The 22460-nt window shown below is 37.5% G+C and overlaps 2 protein-coding genes across 6 annotated transcripts; both read right to left on the bottom strand.

The window, feature by feature from the left end:
- Positions 1–23: 23 nt before the first annotated feature.
- Positions 24–11300, bottom strand: si:dkey-234i14.6 (uncharacterized). 2 transcript variants are annotated; one of them, XM_067502877.1, is made up of 5 exons: positions 10607–11300; positions 8286–8462; positions 6390–6599; positions 1655–1868; positions 24–1167 (listed from the first exon to the last, which is right to left on the bottom strand). In XM_067502877.1, the coding sequence occupies exons 1-5, from the start codon at positions 11090–11092 to the stop codon at positions 1058–1060; spliced, it is 1197 nt and encodes a 398-aa protein (XP_067358978.1). In that variant the 5' UTR covers positions 11093–11300; the 3' UTR covers positions 24–1057. The 2 variants fall into 2 exon arrangements, with proteins under 2 accessions (XP_067358978.1, XP_067358977.1); XM_067502876.1 differs by having other exon boundaries at positions 24–1142; positions 10607–11297.
- Positions 11301–15462: 4162 nt separating this feature from the next.
- On the bottom strand, positions 15463–22420 carry prpf18 (PRP18 pre-mRNA processing factor 18 homolog (yeast)). 4 transcript variants are annotated; one of them, XM_067502250.1, is made up of 12 exons: positions 22253–22420; positions 20521–20598; positions 20270–20296; positions 18760–18861; positions 18552–18665; positions 18050–18196; positions 17896–17928; positions 17707–17775; positions 17402–17542; positions 17242–17313; positions 16982–17137; positions 15463–16325 (listed from the first exon to the last, which is right to left on the bottom strand). In XM_067502250.1, the coding sequence occupies exons 1-12, from the start codon at positions 22316–22318 to the stop codon at positions 16245–16247; spliced, it is 1086 nt and encodes a 361-aa protein (XP_067358351.1). In that variant the 5' UTR covers positions 22319–22420; the 3' UTR covers positions 15463–16244. The 4 variants fall into 4 exon arrangements, with proteins under 4 accessions (XP_067358351.1, XP_067358353.1, XP_067358352.1 ...); XM_067502252.1 differs by lacking the exon at positions 17896–17928; XM_067502251.1 differs by lacking the exon at positions 20270–20296.
- Positions 22421–22460: the final 40 nt, after the last annotated feature.

Here is a 22460-nt window from a genome sequence, read left to right as displayed (position 1 = left end):
AAGACCATGCGTATCACTCAGAGTCCTAACATATCATCTTTATTGGCACTTAAATGGAGTATTAGCATACTCTTCTTCATCTGAAGTAAGATACTAATACAGAGGACAGTAACAAAATACAAAAATGAAAGTCAAAATGTGACACAAGTGAAATGGACCATCATATAAATGCACTAGGCTACTCTTTTATATATATATATATAAAAACAATCTTAATTTACAAGATGGCACACAAAAGTAAGCCTTTCCAGCAGTGTCATCACCACAATCAGCACCACATTGTCAAACAAGCACAAAGACAAAAGGCTTGATAATAACACTCTGGAGAGCTGCCTCCTCATCTCATTTGATTCTACATGTGGGGTTCCATTGGTAAATCCAGAACAATAAGAGTTTCATACATTTCTCATTCATGGCTGATGAGTGTGAAGTGACAGTTCCCATTGACATGGTGTCCAGAGAGCACAATAAGCTAGATTTTTTAAAATTACTTAAACGCTTTTCATAACAAATGGACAAACTACATCTATTCTATTCTACCTAAGAGAAATTGTGTAGTACACAATTTCTCTTAGGTAGAATAGAATAGATTCTGTTCTCCTATTTTCTTGCGCTTTGTAGAGAAATAAAAAATCCACAGTGCATTATTAACCTTAATGTGCAACTGTCCTTGCAACTGTAAGAAATGACGTATCTCTTTCTGCCACAGTTCTCTGCATTATTCGGCTTTTGTGGGCATTGATATTTTCACTCTATCAATCAAGACTATATCCACTCACTGAACTTCACAAAGGCAGCACATGTTTACTGCTAGGGCCCATTCTGCTCCTTACAGTATGTGACCATTAGTTGTCCTTCTCACCATCTGACTCATGATTAATTGTAAACATTCACTGTAAACACAAGTTACCACCACCACCTTTCACTAGGTGGCATTACGCTTTCACCAGGTCATCATCTTTTTCATTCATACATTGATTCAGCCAGGCCAGTCTGCTTGAAGGTCTCAGCCACCTGTCTGGAGTGCCGCATCTTAGCCGACAGTGCCTCTAAAATGTCATTCTGGTCCACAGCGGTCGCTGTTCGGTAAATAAACGTCCCCATTGACTCCAGACCACGCATACCTAAATTTACCCCACATCCTGGAGGATAAGTAAGAAAGAAAACCTAGGTGACAAAAACATAATTTCATAAAACGCAGTTTGCCTTAGTGAAGCACAACAAATGTAATGTTTTATATTTTGTAAAAAAATTTTTTACTGTAGTTTTAGTCATGACCTAAATATAAAAGAACACAGAGGCACATGAATAAACACTGAACAGTATGGAGACTTAACCAGATAAGCATCAGCTGAAAGGCCACTCAGTACAGCAGTGAGTCACACACCCATCAACACACAAATGTGGCATGCATAAAAACTAATATATACTCTCCTTGTATCTCCCTTTCTTTCCATCCCACACACTAACTGTGGGTCTCATTTATTCCAGTCGCTCTCTGCTTAGCTAAAAGGAATTTAATATAATGTCTCACCTTCAGCAGTACTTTGATAGAGACAAAAATAGAAAATATCAGCATCTTTGATTGTGCTTAGGGCAAATCCTTGTTCCTATTGTCAGCAATGCAATCAATGGTGTTTATAGACAGGCAAACCTGTGTCAAAGTTGAGAACGCGTGCAGCCTCCCCCTCCACAGTGACTGCCACATTGTCCCCTTCAATGTAGGCAGCACTAATTCGTCTGTGCGATAATTGAATCTCAAAGAGACGGCGACTGCACTGCATGTGGTGAAGCGTCACATCATTGAGACGAGGCTCTATGTCTGTCTTGTAGGCATTGAAGGACTGGTGGAAAATGTTCTTCATGATCTGTAAAACAAAAGAGATATAGTGATAAGATATTTCTCAAAGATAACAGCACCATTACAGACATAACCACCAATATTTAACCTCATAATTTGACATTTTTATGCAAAACATTACTTTCACACACATGTACAGAGGCCCTGATAACCATTCAACATGTCTGATTCTGGATCCTGTTAATACACTAGAAGCAGAGCAAGGATTGACATGGTTTTCCTGAATTCAGTGTTTCTCTTGGTTTTCTTAGTGAAAACAGAAACAATAATAAACAACAAGTTTTTCTTTTAAAACTTCTTGGACCATGACTGCAGAGAATTTGATGTGTTAAGTAAAACATGCTCATACATGATGTGGCAATAAAAATAAAAAATAAAACATTAAGATTTATTTTAACTAAAGTATGCTTATGTGCATGGGTCTGATAATAAAGAGTTGAACTTTTTTTAAATGACTTTTTGAAATAAAACAAAAAAGAGATTTCCTAAGAAAGCTTTATTCAATTCTGAGCGCATCTCTCCCAACTGTCAGAGTGAGCATCTACAATAGAACAATTTAGACGCTTTTTCAATGAAAAAAAAAAAATCGCCTGAAATAGGAAACTATACAGGAATAAGTTATGATAACTTTAATAGGAATTCTCTTTTTTTAAAGTATTTCAACAGCCCATCTCAAAACGGACAGTTGCAGAAGGGTATGTGATCTCTAGTAAAATCATCATAAGATATTGAAATATTGATGTATGCTTGAATTTTATAAGTTTGTCTATTGTGTAGAGACCATTTGAAAGAATGTATTAGTTTGACAACAAATTTTGTTGTTTAGAGGAAAAATAGCTTTTATTACACGTTGTTCTTGTTTTGTTGATGTAAAAACATTTTGCAGCCACAAGTTCTCGTAAACATCACACTGGATGTTTTACTTCGTCTTTTGCCTCGTCAGGCCTGCAAATAGCAACAAAGACATGGCATCATCTTCAGATGTACATAGACTGATTAAACGTGATTTTGCAAGTAATTCACATGTGGTTTTCCTATTTTGACACAGTTAATTTAATAAAGTTTTGGGTTGACATGTGTGTTCACTGTTTTGGACAATTGTGTAAAAAATGTGTGAAACCAATGGAAAAGTAATTAAGTGATTAAAAAAGTAAGTAAGACTTCTGCTGTGTTAGGAAGATGAGCATGAAGATGAAGCCGATCCCAGTTTTGTTGAGCAGCTCTAAGCAATTGAGAAAAGCACTGATATGAAAAACAACAAAAATATTTCAGTCATTTCACAACCAGAAATGTTCTGTTGCTCTTTTTTGATAATTAGCTACTCGCTATTTGGTTCAAAGAAAATGGCATTTTATTCCTGATTCACATTTTTTGACTGTATTGTACTGGATCAGATTTAGGTCTTTTATCCATATTGCTCAAACTCAGAAAAGTTAAACACTTTAAAAACTAGGAAACATATCATCGTAAAATACTAACAAACAAACAAACTAAATGAAGAGTTGAAATACTCAGCACTTCACTTTTAGTCTATTTACTCTTTCCTATTAGGTCACAACGTCTTACTGGATGTTGTTTTGTGTTTTTTGTAAATTGTCGAACTTACTTAAAAAAGAAAGCATGCAAACCTATTGCCTTAAAAAAAAGTGCAACAGGAATTGTATTTGTACTTACAAATGGTATTAAGTCTGGCACACTTACAATTTAGTTTACACAACTAAAAAAGCAGTACTTTTTTTAAAATTTACTTTAGGTGTATATTTGTAATTCAGGATGGAGTACTCAACAAAAACACTTTTCTTAAGTTGAGTCAACTAATGTAACATTTCCTGCAAGTTTGAATGCCTGAATTCTAGTTACATGAATATCAATCTAACTTAATTTACTTGTTAAAACTATTGGCAAACCAAGTACCTTAAAAAAACAAGTAATAGTTACTTCTCTGACTTTAATATGTCAAATTTTCTTTATACATGACTTTCTGTCATTTTCACTTTGTCTTCCATCTTGGTTGGTTGTGGCCCTGCCCTGTAGTTATTCTAACTTGATCAAAATTAGTAAACAGTGCATATCTCTAAAATCCTTAGAAATGTTTTATTCAATTCAAATCACTTTATTTGTCCCCTAGGGCATAAACATCAATAGACACAAAACCAACCCACACAGTACAACAGACAACCTTCACGGACACACAAATAGTTTATAAAGTGCTTCTTATAAAATGTGCATTTTTAATAATAATAATAATAATAATAATAATAATAATAATAATAATAATAATAATAATAATAATAATAATAATAATAATAATAATAATAATAATAATAATAATAATAAATAAAATGTGAGGCACTGCAGCTCTCTTAGTGCTAGGTCAGTGCTCAGGACCTTAGCAGTTGCCTTCTTAGGGACAGGAATCACTGTTGAGTGCTTCCACATCATAGAGAATATATACATATAATATATACTGCAAGTCAATGAGCTCTGGTTCATGTTAATGATGAATCTTCCATGTACACAAAAGTTAGTTATGGAGTTCCACAAGGATCTGTGTTAGGACCAATACTATTTACTTGATATGTCTCCTTTAGGCAACATCATTAGAAAACTCTCCATAAATTTCCATTGCTACACTGATGACACCCAGCTAACCAGATGAAACAAATCGATTACTCAAACTTCTAAAAGACATAAAGGCCTGGGTGTCCTACAATTTCCTACTCAGACAAAACCAAGTAGTACTACAGTACTACTGCAAGAAACCGCTCAGTTATCAGTTATAAAACAAATCTCTAGAGCAGCCTTCTTTCGCCTATATGAAACAAAATTAGGAGCATCCTCTCTCAAAGTGATGCCAAAAAGCTAAACCATGCATTTTTTACTTCTAGACTGGACAACTACCTATTGTTGGGATGCCCCAGTTACTGACTAAAAAGCCTTCAATTAATCCAAAATGCTGAAGCAAGAGTGCTGACTGGAATTAAAACCAGAGATCATATTTCTCCTTCATTAGTTTCTCTCCATTGGCTTCCCATTAAATCTAGAGTAGAATTTAAAACCCTCCTTCTTACATATAAAGGTCTAAATGGTCAAGCTCCATCATATTTAAAAGACCGACTGGTACCATATCATCCTAATAGACAACTTTGATCTCAGAATGCAGGCCTACTTGTATTTCCAAAAGTAGAATGGGATGCAGAGTCTTTAGCTGTCCAGCTCCTCTCTTGTGGAACCAGCTTCTAGGCTTAAAACCTTCCTCTTTGATAACGTTCTTAGTTAGTTATAGTCATGCCACTATAGGCTTAGACTGCTGGGGGACCAACCTGCTTGAGGTTTCTTCCATTAAAGGGAGTTTTTACTCTCCACCGTTGCTTCTGGCTTGCTCAAGGAGGAATTGTTGGGTTTTTTCTAAATCTGTATTGTCCTGAATTTATTATGTAAGGTGCCTTGAGATGACTTTGTTGTGAATTGGCGCTATATAAATAAAGTTGATTTGAATTGAATACTGTTGATAACTGAGCAAAGGTAATTAATTCTACATTTACAAGATTATAATTTCTTAGTTTTTAACTTGAAACATTCAGAAAAGTCATAATTCTCTGTGTTTATTATAAAGGTTATTGTGGACAGAGGAGTTATTCTAGGGTTCAATATTATTTGTTAAGTTAATTCATTATAAGTCTGGGTATTTGGATGACATGTGTGTGCTAATTGTTTTAAAAAATGGTGTAAAACAATATGGGAAACCAGTGGAGAAGTGTTAAAACATGTGCAAGCGAAGGCTCCTGCTGTGTTAAGAAGGTCATGATGATGATCAAGTGGATCACAGTTTTATTTAGTAAGCTGAGAAAAACTATGATTGAATAGTCAAGAAAATAATCACCAGATGAATCAATAATGAATAAAATAAGTTAGAGCCCTAGTTCACACTTTGAAACATGTACTGCCAATCAAAATCACTTCTAAAGTAATGATTTATTCCATCTGTTCCTCTACCTAAAAAGCAATTACTGTATATATTTTACAATCTGTAGTGACTCATAAAACAACAACATCCTTTTATGTTGATGCATGAACACTGAAGATCAAAAGTTGGGTAACTGTGCCTCTCCCCAAGTAAACGGAGTGACAAGCCTCTCTTTACCTCTGTTGCTCTTTCTCTCTGCCCAGCTCTTATTTTCTTCGACCCATACTTGCACAATCATCTGTTACCAAGTAACAGTGCATCTCAATGCCACCCACACAGCAACAAGGGCTCCAAGAATGGCCTGGCTACATACCTGTGTCTACTACGCCACACACTGTGGATACAGACTGTATAGTACATGATAATAGCAGGACCTACAGCTTAAGCACAGAATGCCCTCCATTTATTCACGGATGTGTGCCTCTATGCACTTATTGTACATGTATACACGCACAAACACGCTGATTAGATTAACTTTCTCTTTACGCTTAAAAACACTTTTTTCTTGAGCAGCAAAGAAAACTTGAAAAGGGAATTTATTAAAGCGGGCAAGAGTCTCACAGAGGAGTTGGCTGTGTGCCTGAGGAAGCGAACCATCTTGGTGTCAGAAGAGGGGCAGATGAGGGCCATGTAGCGGTTTCTGAAGGTGCCGTAGATCTTGAGGTGGAAGCCAGGTTTTGTCGGTGGGTGTCGATGCTCTCGGAGGGCCTCCATGCCATAAGCAGACAGATCAAAGTACAGGCTGTGGGCACGGATCTCAGGAGTGGGTACCTGAGTCAGAAGACAGAGAGACAGAAGAGATGCTAGATCACATCATTTCAGATATAATAAAATATACACGAGCAGCAATAAGATTAGTGTCATGTTCGATATCATCATTTAATCTTTATCACTATGTCTACTTAGTAAGAATAATCGAACACATGCATGTAGCCAATGATGCGTGTGCGTCGATAATATAACCTATGCACCAACTGTGCCTGTGGGGCTGGTGTCACTTGAGTGGAGATTGAAGAATGACTTTTATTTTATTCACTGGATTCCCTCAAGCCATATTCGATCAGTTTTCATTCTTAACGACATAAACCAACCAAGTGGGATCAAACTGAATTTATTACAGCAAAAGGAAATAGACGGGCAACACTGCAACAACTGTGAGCGGATGGAAAGAACAGAGGGGCTGACCCGGTCACATGATGGGAAGTAAATTCAATCACTACAGGAAACAGCCAGGGAGAAAAAGCACCAACAAACAAGAGCCACAAAGCCACTTAAGAAAACATGACGTGAGTGGTTATGGTGGCAGAAAAAAACTCTAAAGACTATTCATGCCTTTGCGAATAGAAAGATATTGACGTTTCAACTCAACTTACATGTTCGTCACATAGAAATACTACTCTTTGTTGTAAAGATACAGTCACCGTTTAAAAAGTGCAACCTTTCCCCTCTATGAATTACAGAGTAATTAGCAATGATGGTTAATGCCTGATTATTTGCACAGGATGAGGAAAAGTCTACTGCTGCAAATATCATTTGTCTGCATGTTAAATGTTTCACCTCAGTGAACCTGCAGGGATGGGATGTTTGTTTGCTTACATCACTAAACAAAAACTCCTGTCTGAATATTTATGCGAAGGCTGCACCATAATCTAACATATTACACAATTTTGGACTTGTTTCAGTTTTAATTAAAGGAAAGATTAACATAATTATATTTACATATTTTTAGTCCTAAAACAGTCAGGTGCGCACAGAAACATTTGGAATAGTAAATCCATCACTTACATAGGAAGCATCTTTAGAGGTGTCAAATGAAGGTCTTGATTAACAGCAAGAATGGTTACAACGAGTAAAACCTGTTCATGCTCATCTAACTGTTGTCATAACATAGAATTAAAAGAATGTGTAACTATAGGTAGAAGTCTGATATATTTATCTGTTCATCTTTTGTGGATTTCTGTAATATCATTCAAGGAAGAAATCTGCTTACATAATGACAAGTGACCTTTGGAGCACTATGTAAAAAATGTTGCAGTTGATATCTTGATTCAAATTCACCTGGCAGAAAAGAGATTATGAGTCTGTCGAGGGGGGTGTAATGAATTGAAAGCTTTATCACCTCCTTCGCCAGCCTCGATCATAACTCCTATCCAATTCGATGAGCAGATCAAAGTAGGGCCAGTGTTGATGCTGACAAAATCCAACCGTCTGCTGAAATCTGGGTCTTTATATGAGAGTCAGATATTGTGTTCAGCTGCTGTTTGCTCAAATCAGTTTTATGAGGCTAAATAAAGTTGTCTTAACTGCAATATCCTGTTTCTCCTGCCTTCATTCCTTACACAAACAGCAAGCTGTTGGTTATTGCAGTGTCGGACATGAGGTGCTACATCATCACTGTATGTGCATGCTAATGTACGCTATGTTCAAACAGATCATGCGTGTGTGCTTGTGTGCGACCTGTCTCTGGTCTAGTCTCTCTATAGTTGCATTAGCTCCAAAGGCATGGCAGGACTCCACAGTGTAGTCACAGCTGATGCCCAGCACTGAGCAGGAGTCACCACAAGACCCATCAGCCACCACGATCACACGTGGCCAGTCATTGTGCGGGATGCGGCGCAGGTATTCTTCAGTGAACTAAAACAAAAAACAACATGAAGAAAGAAATCGTTATGATTATCAAAATACTGCCTATCGAAAGGTTTTACATATAATATATAATATGCACTAAGTCCTAGAAATTACTTGTAATTCAATTTTTCATTCAAACCTGCATATACGTTAGGCATCAAATTAAAAAGATCCAGTAGATTTCCCTTTTTTTGTTTACAACTAATTTGCATGGCTTCATTGTTTTTTTTAAAAAACAGCACTTGATTAACAGAAGTAAAAGAAACTCATTAAAGAACTTTTATTTGTTTGTTCTGTATGTTAGATCTTGTAGAATGAAATCTTGACATGACCAAAGGGTTAAGACCTTTTCTTCAAACATGGCCTATTGATCCTGGAAAACAGGTGGACTATATTGTAACATACCAACACTAGTCATTAAAATGGACTCCAGAGGTTGTGCTTTTCTTGGCAACAGCCCATCTGTCATGGATATTTATTATTATGCCTGTGCATCACTGGCCTTCTGTAAAACGTCACATATGTGCCTTTCTGGGGGAGTAAAAGTAGGACAGAGCAAGTTGGCAAGTTAAAAGGAAGAACATAAAAAACATTGTTATAGGGACTAAAATGGCCCAGAGCCTATTAGATCTATGTTTAATTCATTTAAACGCCCTTTGCAAAAGAACTATTTTAAAATCTCCAACTTTTGAATCACTGACAATTTAGGAGGGTTAAAAATAAATCACCAAACACAATGTCCTGTCTAATCTAGAGGTAATGGCAAACTTGGCAGTGACTTTAAATAAAACTGAAGTTTGTTGTGATCAAGGAACCTCTGGACCTTGTCTTGTATTTTTCAAAGGTTGGTGAGTAATTGGGTAGCAGTGCAGACAATGCCAGATTACAGAAATGAAATTGGCGTCAACTTAAATAAAAAGCTGCTGCCAGAGTCAGAGAATAGCATCAACACACAAGTGTAAACCCAGAGAGTAATTTTCTGCGTTGCTGAGTAGTGGGGCACAAGTGACACTGTAGCTCTATCTCCATAGAGCAGCACTAAAGTGGAGGCTCTGGTTTCCATCTATGACACAAATATTCACTGGACAGTAAAAAACTTTTTACTTACTCTACACACTCATCTGAGAGAAACGCTACTGAGTTTTTTGCGTTAATAGGCTATTTCTAGGTTGAGGTCTGGCTGAGGGGTTTGTCTGACATTACTGTTCACATGGTGTGGGTGTTTTGAAGCATATATTATGGACAAATATAACAGATGATATAACATCTGCATTTGATGTAGTGTTGTGAAATCAGATGCCAGGAGACATTTTAACGTTTTAATAAGTATTTGTCTTAGGGATACCTTTAAAAATATCTTGCTGACAGTGACAATCATTTTTCATCCAAATAAGATTACATTCAAAAAATCTGTTTATTTTGATATTATACTGTATGATGGGATGTGGAAATTACTATAATTCTGTCTTTGCCACTGGCCTAAATTCTCCTAAGGCTTGATGCCAGTTTATATAACAAGTTCAGCCTGGCATTATACTTGAGGAGAAGCTTTGGGAGAATTGTAAAATTGCATATCTGAGGAGGAGAAAATGAAAATTCAAATGTAAATGTGAAATGTAAAATTGATGAAACCTGACAATAGATTTATAATAATGTATATATGCAGTATACATACGAAATGTTTTCTCTCTTTCTGGTTGTTTTAAAAGCAGAAATGTTAGAGCAAACAGAAAAAATCAAAAGGCTCCTTAAATGTGACAAAAGTAAGCAGTAGGCTACGGTATTAGACGGTAGCCTTATTTGGGTTCACTCAGTCTGAGGAGATTGGAATAAAACCTTTCTCATCATCACTGCTAGTGGTTATCAGACCTCTGCTACAGATGAAGCACACCAGCCTCTTTTCTTTGACCCAAGTCACTGTAGAACCAGATGATTTGGGAAGACCCAGTGGTTTCAAAATGAGGTAGCGTTACACTTGGAGCCTCTATACAAAATTTCAAGATGAGCAGCGTCTATGTGATACGAGACCTTTAATGAGGAAACGTATTTTGAATATATGAACACCTGCACATTGAAGGCTGTTACGTGTTACGCACAGACCACCCTCTACAGAACCACGGACTAACTTGAATGCGTTGAAGAGGTTATACCTTGGTTCCCAGCTGCACCTTGACTTCCACCTTCTGTTTCTTCTGTTCCAGGATGCTGAGCAGGTACTCCTGAAACACACCTATCCTGGTAAAGAAGTGCTCGTTGTGCCAGCAGCCCTCCATATTATCAAAGTCCACACCGAGTCCGAGCAGGAACTTCACGCTACGCGGATCCAGGGCGATCTGCTGGGGCCGACAGAGCAAAGCAGTCCGGTATCTCTCATCCAGCACGGTCAGTTTCAGCACCTTCCCGGAGCGGACAGCGACCAGCGCGGCCGTCAGTCCCACGGGTCCCGAACCCACGATGAGCACGGAGATCCTGGCCCGCCACTGTCTGATGCCGTCCAGGCTCACTTTCACCACCACATACACGGCCACTGCCACCAGAGTGCTCAGAGCCGTGTCATAGGCTAAAGCGCGATACTTTTCCTCTGCGTTTCCACCGATGCCGCCAACTCCAGCCTTTTCTGCCTGAAGCGCGTCCATACCGCGAGCAAAAACGATACTGAACGTGTGCCAGCAACTGAAAGCTACCCTTCCTTATGAATTAGCCTTATGCGGTCTCATCATCTGCACATTCAATGAGAGAAACTGGCTTTACACCCTCAGCAAGAACAGCTGCGACTCCACACATCCGTCCTCTCGATCCCTCTGCCGCGAGTTGTTGCAGCTCTCTCTCCCTCTCTCTCTGTCTCTCTCTCTGTCTATCTCTGTCTCTCTCTCCCTCTCTCACACACACACACACACAGAGGGAGAGAGAAAGAGAGAGAGAGAGAGACTCGCATCTTTTTATAATTGAGAGGAAACTCTCAAACATGATGTATTAAATCACTTCTCAACATAATTTAACCATTGCAGCTAAATATTTATGAGTAACTTATAACTAAAAGCTTAAAGCTATAACCATGTCTTAAGAAGAGGTTTGACAAAGTAGGGAACAGACCAAATGTCCTCACCCCTATAGTGTAAAACTCGTACGTGCCCCAGCCTGGATTAAAATGTGTCCAGAAAGCTTCGTCACAAAATGAGCACTTTAACACGTATTAGCATTATAGGAGTGAATGTTTTAATCAGTCATTTTCTGAGAGTGCCAGTAGTTGAACCTGCCACAGGGCATGTGATTCAGCAAACTGCAGGGGATTTGGTTTTACTCTGAGAACCTATGATTTTTGGTTTCCAAAAAAGTCAAGAATTATTGGCCCTTATTAATCACAACTAAATGCCTTAAGCCAATTCTCCGTATTCTAACTAAACTAAAACTACAGTAAACTTTAAATATGACTGAAAAACTTTAAAAGCTCTTTAAACCAGCCAGCATGTCCTCACAGTGATGTTGTCTTAAAATATCTGTTTTTGCAACTATATAAACAGCAGGCCGCAAACTGTGTATCTCCTTAGGATTATCGGTATCTTCACTTTCTCTCTAATGCCTCCCTTATCTCCGTGTCACATATTTCAATTTGTATTGGTGTTATCTGTCAAAAGCATGTTATTGTGGGCCTCTAGTGTTGCATGTCAGACTTCAGAGTTTTCCTTTCTTCTCATTCCTCCTCTCTGAACTACACGATGTAGTGGCCATGAAGACATTTCTCCGTGGAGGTTTGTCATCATAGGACAATGTCAATTTACTGTGTATAAAAAGATGCATTTCTAGGATTCTGCTATTTAAAGTAAGCTGCAATTGCTCTATTAATGTAACTGAATACAAATGATGGGGCAGGAGAATTGCTAATTGTTTTCACTGTGATGGACAAGTGATATTTTTATCAGGGTGCTATAGGCTCCTTTTACATAAATATCCAAAGAAACAAATGAAATACCTGAAAACCTTTCGATATACAGTATTTGTGTTACCAATAAAGCATTTGGTGTCATTTTTCACTCATTATATTTCTACTCTCTGTTGACAATGAATGAATGACCCTAAAGCATCATCATCATAATTCATTGTTTTAGCATTTGAACTAATGGTCTGACCTTTGAGGCTGCTAATAAAATAAGCAGGTAAAGGTGTTTGTGGCTGACTGCTAATACTAAGCCTTCATGGTCAGCTGACAGGGAAGCCCACGTGATGTTTTCGTCTCTGAATCAATGACCATGATAGAAAAGTGCGTAAAACTATAAATCCATTTAAATTGCCAGGGATCCAGAGAGAAAGCGGGGGAAGGAAAACAAACACACACACAGAGAAACGTATTGGTGTGATACACTATGCCTCCACCGGTAATTGGTTTCCACCTCTTCTCAAGTGCCTGGCAACGATCATATTGTCCAGCCAGTGCAGATGAAAAGAGAAATTACTGCTAGGACTACAGCTAAGTAACCCCAGACAAGGCATTTTTTCCACCTAGAAAGAAAAGTCATGAGCAGCAATACACTGCAATGGTCAGCTGATTATCACCTACAATAAATGGTCATCTTCGTGTTATGGCATGGTTTCAAATTTACGGAATAAAAGCACAATATTCCCTGAACGGACTTGCTTTAACATGCTTTAAAAATGTTTCAATATGCTTGTGGGTAGTTTTTGCTCAAGTACTTTCTGGCGTAATTTAATTGGAAATAATACACTAGAAAATAATTATCTAAAGAGCACAATTCCTTTGATGTCCACATCAGGATACTAATATATGCTGTTACATAGAGGCGATGGAGAGTAACCTTGTATGAAGTCTTGGAATTTGAACATGTTAATGACACTGGGTAGCTCCCTCACATGTCCTGTTCTGACACAATCCCATGCCTGAACAAAAGGCCCGCACAGAGGAAGTTTTCGTTAGTTTGCCCACATCTAACGGTCAGTAATGGGGTTGTGAATCTGTAGCTCTGAGATTAGGGGAAAAACTAGTTACTGTAGGCCACTACAGATGAATACAAACCCTCACTGTTGTCTGAGTTCAAGCACTATTAAATTAACATGTCCACTTACATGGTCAAAAAAAATGAAATGAGGCTACATATCACTGTTTGCAGTCCTTACAACATCTCTGAATGTTTGGACAAGCTGAAGTGAAATGAAAACTTTAGAGATAGAGACGGTGTTGAATCAGAGAATTGTGTTGAGATTGAACAGAGAACTTTAAAAAGTCATCACAGAAGTGTCACAGAAACACATAAACTCCTCTATTACATTTTACAAACCAGTCAACTCACCATCACATAGGGCAGTCTGAAAAAATGTGAGACCATAACATAATTCTCATAACATAATTTCTTCATTTACTTACACCAAACAGTCTCTGCGCACAATTACCCTCCCATTGTGCTTGTTCTAAGCCAGACATGACATAGTTACTACCCACTGTCAGCATGTTTGTGTTTTGGACTGATTAGTCTGACATATGCTTAAGTACCATAATGGGTTTCTCTTGTCTTGTCTCACCAAACACTGCTGTGCTGCTGGTCTCCTTCGTTCATACAATTTCCTTCCAAAGCTATGCACCTAAGTCACTGAAATGATTTTAAAAAGTGTTTTCTTACGTTTTTAGAAGTGCAGTTTACCTCTTTTACTCTCTTGGATGTCCACTTAAAACACTGGACAGTAAAAAACTTTTTACTTACTCTACACACTCATCTGAGAGAAACGCTACTGAGTTTTTTGCGTTAATAGGCTATTTCTAGGTTGAGGTCTGGCTGAGGGGTTTGTCTGACATTACTGTTCACATGGTGTGGGTGTTTTGAAGCATATATTATGGACAAATATAACAGATGATATAACATCTGCATTTGATGTAGTGTTGTGAAATCAGATGCCAGGAGACATTTTTACGTTTTAATAAGCATTTGTCTTAGGGATACCTTTAAAAATATCTTGCTGACAGTGACAATCATTTTTCATCCAAATAAGATTACATTCAAAAAATCTGTTTATTTTGATATTATACTGTATGATGGGATGTGGAAATTACTATAATTCTGTCTTTGCCACTGGCCTAAATTCTCCTAAGGCTTGATGCCAGTTTATATAACAAGTTCAGCCTGGCATTATACTTGAGGAGAAGCTTTGGGAGAATTGTAAAATTGCATATCTGAGGAGGAGAAAATTCTTCTTCTTCTCTTCTAGGGTAATGTTCGAACTGACAGTGACACAACGCATTAGACTGCCAAATTACTTTGCTTACTTCATCTCAAGGAAGAGCAGGGAAACGCGCCGATGAGAGGACAAATGTAATCACTTCTGATCAGGTTATTTCATGCTGTTGAGATTAAATATTCCTGGACTCTGCTAAATAACAACTGCCTTTGCTGTGGACTATATGTGGGTGCTGAAGGAGGTCAATATTAGAGGAAAAAACAGCCCTATAGTTCACAGTATTTGTGCCATCAACTGTCTCAACCTGTCCAGAGTCTCAAGTAGTGACGCGTTCAGAGCTGACAGACCGAAACTGTGGTGACGTGAGTTCAGGCAACCGAGAACACACTAGGACTGCAAGGAACAGATGAGATCACCATGGTTACTCAGTGCAAAAAGGTCAGTGAGTGATGCTGTTACAATCTTGGCTGGAAGGTTTAAATCAGCAGTCAGTTACTGGCAACATAGCTTTAGCATATATAAAATTACAGCATGTAATAGTACACTGATTCCTTTAATAGTATTGTTTTGCTTCAACCCCCGTCTCCTCCGGTCACATGTCGAAGTATCCTTGCGCAAGACACTGAACCCCAACTTAGTTGCTCCCGGTGAGTGTTGGCCAGCTACCTAGCAGCTGCCCCATTTGTGTGTGAGTGATTATGAGTGCGAATGGGTGAATAAGAAGCAATGTAAAGCACTATATAAGTGCAGACCATTTACCATGTTTTCATGTGATCGGTATATTCTTAATGCATTTTTAAGTCAAAACAGAAGCATGTCATGGTACATTGGGAAAAGTATCTTTGTTGGTTGTTTGGTTACAGACACATTTTTATGAGAAAAAAAAATAGGGGTGGCACTGCTGGCTAAACAAGAAAAGCGCATCTCAACAATTGCAATACAGATATGTAGCTCTTTACAAATCATAGAAATGTACAATTCTTAGAGCTGGTATAGTTTAAAAAAATATTGTTTCTTACTGAGATGATACAGCAACATATTGCGTCTGTTAACATGAAAAAAAAAACATGAACACAGAACTGAATCTGCATGATTTTAAAATGTTAATTGTAATAACTCAGGTGTCAAAATCTATTATACTACTGGATCATCCTTTGCAAATGACACTGGCCACATCATGAAAATAAATATTTGAAAGAAACAACTCAACATCAACATTAAATGAACAACTTGTCATAAGAAACACAGTAAATAAAGTTCTCTCCAGATCATCCATAAAATTTTTTTATTAAGACTAGAAACCTTTGTGTGTTCATGTGAGAACGGGTAGTTGACTGTTGTCCAGCTAAATCTTGAATATTTTCATTACACCTATCAGTTAGTATCATTTTGACTGTACATAGCTGAATTTACCAACTCAGTTATGTTTAAATTATGCATTTTTTCAGACAGTTATCCTGCGTGAAATGCATATTTACTTGAAGGCCCTTAGCATACAAAATCAACCACATGAGTCAAGCCAGAAACCTTAACTGAACTTCCACTCTGGATTGGGAGGAACTGGCCCGACCTGACCTGACATTGCTGGCATAAATTATGGCAAAGTTAGAGAGCATTGTACTCCACACACTTTGATGGATCGTTCGGAAAGTGTTTCTGGCAGATAGTCATTAGCCTCTTTAGTCCCTGTAGAAAGAAAAATAATAGTAAGAAAATTCAGTTGTTGACAAATATAAAAATGATCCTCTACATCCCACTGTAGGTAGAATTCAGATAGCATGGCACCATGTTTCGCTAGATATTTTTATCTAACGAAACATGGTGCCATACAGTACAAGTTTAATCAGACTGGAACAATACATGATCTGATTAGCAAAAACATAGAGACTTCCACAAACTTTCCATCTTAGGCTGTAATATTTATTTATTTATTTACATTTCAGTCTATAACACTTATGAATTTAAAATAATGTTTCAACCTAAGTGAAAGTGTGTAGGAGGGATTCATGTTTCTGACGGAAAAAATAAATGTCATCAGAAAATAAGAGAATGATTTACTGTTATTATTTTAGACAAGGACTCTGATTACTCCTATTTTTGGTTAGCCTACATCTCAATTTTATCAAGAGTGTGGGCTTTTTATTTTGATCATAAGCACTGTGAGTCTGCATAATAGGTTCTTTGTGTCCAGATCAAGATTGAACTCCACCAGTTGCTGACCACTGCTCAAGATGTTGCCCTCCACTGTCTGGGTAACAATGAGGATCTTATAGTCGTCGTTAGATTGTATTTTATTGAGTTTTATGAGGGGATGCTGTCTTGAAAACTCCCTTAAGTCTCACCTGAATGTATTTTCTTTGTGTCTCATCATTAAGAACGTGGGCCACATGTTTGGAGAAGATCTTTTCTCGCCCAGTACGGGCGTGGATACCCACCATGGTCACACCAATAGGCCAGGGAGCATTACCAATGGCCATCTGCAGATAGGCATCATTTGCCTATAAGAAATGTTGCCAAGTTGTAAAAACGTGTATTGCCAATTGTGTAATAATAAAGCAGTATGAGCAGCATGATCAAAAGACGCCTACAGATGTTAGCATACCTTGACATATTCTCTCTCCAACATGAATTTAATTATGTCTGTGATTGACTCTTTGATGTCAGCTGGTAAACTCTGAAAGAGATTATTTTGAAGTAAAAAATTAAATTTACACTTCATTAATCACATGTTCCAGATTGCTTTACTCTCTACCAAGAATTACCTTCTTTCTCAGTTTCCTGAACAGCGGTTTCAGGTAAGACTCAGTCTGGGAGTGTGTTGCACTGGCCAGTTTACCCTGAACACTTCGTTTCACGTGGTCCTCTCTGCTGTTCAGATCTTTGGCCCAAACACCAAGAAGAAACTACAATACAACAGAGAAAAAGCCCTTATGAAAATGTCACAATAAATGGTAATGTCAGTGTATTTGGTCTTGACAGGTACAATACATGACAAAAACATCCTGTAGTGATGTAAATATTATTAATCCAACAGCTCCCTCTACATCAAAGGTAGAGCATGCCTTACCCTTAAAAATTTGTCAATAAGATCCTGGTCACCATTATCATCTCCTGTGCCCAGGGTTGTGCCAAGAGCCTATGGGAGATATTCAATATTACAGATAACATCTAACATAACAACAACAAAAAAAAAAAGCCTGAAAGTGAATATTTCATATGAGCAAATGACACAATAAATATTATCTGTTTGTGTTACCTGCAAACCTTCAAGTAACCTTCTAGTAAGCTTCTAGTAGATTAAGAGCACAACGTTATGTCATTACACAAATAGCCCATAATTTGATCAGACTGAAACTAAACAATTCAATCACTTGGGCCTCATTTATCCTCCCTGAGTAAAGTATATGTACCTGAAGTTCTTCTATTGTTGTATTTTCTTCGTGTACTTTGAGGTCATGCTGTGTGTCCAATTCTCCTGACTCTGTTCCTCCAACAATTTCATTCAGGTACTGTTGGTCGATCTTGTCCATGGCTGCTTTCAGGTCGTTCCTTAAGCCCTACACACAAGAGGCACAGCAAATGTGACCAAAGCAGGGGAATGTTAATCAGCATGCTGTGCCTAAAACACTTTTTTCAAAATCACATGACAAAATACCATCCATAAAAATGTTATCCAGGAAAAACTGAATAAATACACTACTTCCAAAAACTAAGCTCCATTTTCATCAAAAATATGAAAACATAACAAAATGTGTTTTTGAGGATTCTGTAAGGTTACAGAAAGTCCTGCTTTCATTGTGAAAAAAGCCTGCCATCAGAAATGAGCATACTTCAGTAAAAGACTCTTTGTGCATTTTCTCTATATCTAGATACTGGATCATGTGTTCTAGTTTCATACAAGCTCTGCCGTACCTTGTTTACTTCTGGGGTCAAAATCTCAATCTTTCTGAGTCTTTGGAAGGCATCATAGTCGGACTCCCCAAACAGTCGTATCGGTTCTCCTCGTTCTCTAAGACGTCTAATAACCTGCAAAAAAAGACCAAAACAACATTTAATACATTTTACATGTAATATACTAAAAGAAAACTATGTAGACACTGCATTGATTGATTTCACTTACCTCTTGTCGCGACAGCGTCATTGGCAGCTTCTCTTCTGTTAGTTCCAGTTCCAACACTGGATTAGCTGATGTGGATGGTTCATCTTCTTCCTTCTTATCAATCTTGAGGACAATGTCAAGGGAACAGAAAAATACTTGCTGAACAGATGTTACTGAAGAGCTGTAGGAGTTTGAAGGTCTAGAGTTTGATCATTTCAAAAGTCTGCTATCTCTGGGACTGCAATTAAAACTAAAACAACAGTGTAAAGCATTTGCAATATCCTTGTAAGATCTCAAGGCTCAAAAGCATATATTGCTATAATAAAGTGAACCTCCCACATTCTAACCTGATCTTACCTTCATCTCCTCTCTCTTCTAAAACATGTTACCAAGCAACTCACCAGTAAATACAAGCAGAGTGAATATAAATCTATAACTTGTATTATGTGGAATTTGAGTGCTGGCTGTAACACCTAAAGTCTAATCGCAAGCAAAACATATTTAGTTCTTTTTGCAACAATCAAACTCCAAGTAAACTACCACATCATGCTTTCATAAGCGCATGCATCCTGGCTCTCTTATATGGTATTTAGGAAGACAAATCTATAAGTATAAATGGAAACTTAAAAAAGGCTTCCAACTGAAGGAATGGCCCTTACTGAAATAAAAACTGCGTACTGCATGTGTGCAAAAAGCATAGCTTAATAAGTTTGACATTTTGAGCCTTGCACAACGTACAACAGAAATGCTGTTTTCCATAAAGCGGCTGATACAAGGCATTGCAAACCAGTGAGACAAAACCCAATAATAACTCAGAGTTGGTCTAAATTATAAAATCTTTATGTGCAGAATAGGAAGCACAGATTGAAAGCAGAAATATTGTTTTTATTTTAGTTCAGTATTCCATGCAGAAACGCACACTGTAGCTGTGTCCCACTTTGGCTTTGTGGCTTTCCTTGTTCCCTTGAAAGATTGTTGCTGAGTTTGTAACACTTAACTAATCCAGCATATAGTCTAGATGTCATAGTGTTTGCTGTTGTGAGTGAACTGGAAAAATTACTATTACATGATTTTATGTACCTCTAACATTTATTTGTATAATAAACAAAAAGGTTATTTGAAACGAACTAGAATAAAAATATATTTTTTAAAAGTACTAGCCTAAATATACACACCATGTATGGTTAAGTGCTATATTTATAAAGCACAATATGAAGAAGAGGGTTGGCTGGTTTCCATTAAGGTTAACCTGATATCAAATAACAAATGTTTATTAAGATATCTTGCTGGTTTTAATTTATCTTTTTTGTAATCAGCAACGTGTACAAAAAACACCCTCATGGGTTTATTTGTACAAACCTACAATAAAAAAATAATGTTGCCTCCACCATTTTATTTCTGCTTTCATCCTCACTAGCTTTAGTGAGAAACATCTCCAAAAAATATCAAGGAAGCAGAAGCTTTTGGGACACAGTGTGTTTATCTTTTTGTCATGCATCCTCTCAGCTACTTTAACTTTACAAACTCATACCTGGCTCTCAGGAGTCTCTCTCTTAACCTACAGATGCAGGAAGCAGGTTGGGGAAAAACAGTACAATAAACACAAGTACAAACACCGATCAACACCTGAGCACAAATGCCTCAGCTTTTTTGGGAAAAACGGTTTATCTACAACAATAACAGAAGAAAGGAAGATGATTTAGGTAGGTGTGTGTGTGAGTGTGTATGTGTGTGTGGGAGAAAGAGAGAGAGATAAAAAGTGAGTATGATATTGACATCAACCTTATATCCACATCTTTTGAAGTATTCTTCTTGCTCCTTTTGTGCAAAATCGCTCCTTTTAAAGAACCTTTTCGAGTCCTGAAAGCAGAGAGTAAAAAATTATAAGTTTTTTTTTATAATTTTATCACACTGTAATATACACCTTAATGAAAACGCTATATTACTAGTTATACCAAGACTGGTGGTTTCTGTTTTTTAATCTTTACTATGAAATTTAATATAAACACATAATTATTTGCCAATAAAGTATTTCTTTTTACACATGTTTAGGAATATATGTGGTAAATATACAGCACATAAGCAAGTGGGCATTCAAAAAAAAAGGAACTGTTTCCTATCATCAAAATAATTTGTCACAGGTTTAGCTGTTAATGAATGTCGTCACAATTTATCATAAAGAATTCAGACAACATAAACAGATGACTTGTGAATTGTGTCAAATAAAGACCACAAGCCACCTGGGTATGTTACATGTAACGGTACAGACACTAGAATTATATCCTGTTTCTTTGTATCTGTACTAAAGAATAACATGTTTAGGCATCACCTATCCATATGCTTATACACTGGGGTTATTATTAACTTATTAGTTTATTGAATAGCTGTTTTTCAGTGTCTAGGTTTTAAATTTTGAAACCTTGTGTTCTTCTAGCAGAGTATGAGGACATGTAACTTAAAGCTGCAGTTAAAGAAACACTTTAAATTGTTTTCACATGTAGTTGAGACCAATGTAATGTGAATGCAATGTTTACTTCTTCTTTTCCTTTCAGCTGGTACCTTTCAGGGGTCGCCACAGGGAATCATCTGCCTCCATCTAACCCTATCCCCTGCATCCTCTTCTCTCAAAACAATTAACTTCATGTCCTCTATCACCACATCCATAAATCTCCTCTTTGGTCTTCTCTAGACCTCTAGACCTTCTGCCTGGCAGCTCCAACCTCAGCATCCTTCTACTGATATATTTACAGTCCATAACATGTCCAAATCACCTCAATCTGGCTTCTCTGACTTTAACTCCGAAACATCTAACATGAGCTGTCCCTCTGATGTATTTATTCCTTATCCTCATCACTCCCAAAGAGAACCTTAACATCTCAACCTCCAGCTCTGCCTCTTGTCTTTTCTACAGTGCCACTGTCTCTAAGCTGGACACCATTGCTGGTCTCACCACCATCTTAAACCTTTCCTTTCATTCTCGTGGATACTTTTTTTAAATCAGATTCCTGTCTAACCTCATCTGTCAGCCTGTCCATCACCAGAGCAAAGGAGGAGCTCAGAGCCGATCCTTGATGCAGACCCACCTCCACCGTGAACTCCTCTGTCACACCTAAAGCACACCTCACCACGGTCTTACAGTTCTCATACATGTCCTGCACCACTCTAACATACTTCTCTGCTACTGCATCTGTTGGACTCTGTCTAGGCTTTAAACTATATTGCTGCTCACAAATGCTCATCTTAGCCTAGTTTCCACTACTCTTTCCCACAACTATTAACAAACCTACTTGATATTTTAGTGGTTACAATCTGTTAGCGCAAAATCAAGGTTTATCACAATAACATTAGCTTTAGCTGCATTACTTTTTTGATGCATCAATCTAATGTGACATATCAAAATAAATATCGATGATTCTGGAAAGACAGCGATAAGTTACGCTAACACTCGTCAATCTTAACGTTAGCATTAGCGCTACAAAGCTAACAAAAACAAAAAACTTAATTAGATACTCACGTCAACGAGATGTTTTTCTTCTACAAGTTTCCTCTTTCTCGCGATTTCAGCTTTAAGGATGTCCATTAAAAAGCAGTGATGCCTGTCGTTATTGTCTTTTAACAAATAATCACTCGTGTGAGACGTTTGTAACAACTGCGTTTAAGTCGGAAGTGACCTAACAACTCACTAAATACTCAACCCCGGGATTTCAGTATAAGAGTCCCCA

Source organism: Channa argus, chromosome 4 (assembly GCF_033026475.1).
Source record: "Channa argus isolate prfri chromosome 4, Channa argus male v1.0, whole genome shotgun sequence".
NCBI lineage: Eukaryota > Metazoa > Chordata > Actinopteri > Anabantiformes > Channidae > Channa > Channa argus.
The sequence above is the reverse complement of the archived record's forward strand: the minus strand, read 5'-3'. Positions and strand labels throughout refer to the sequence as shown.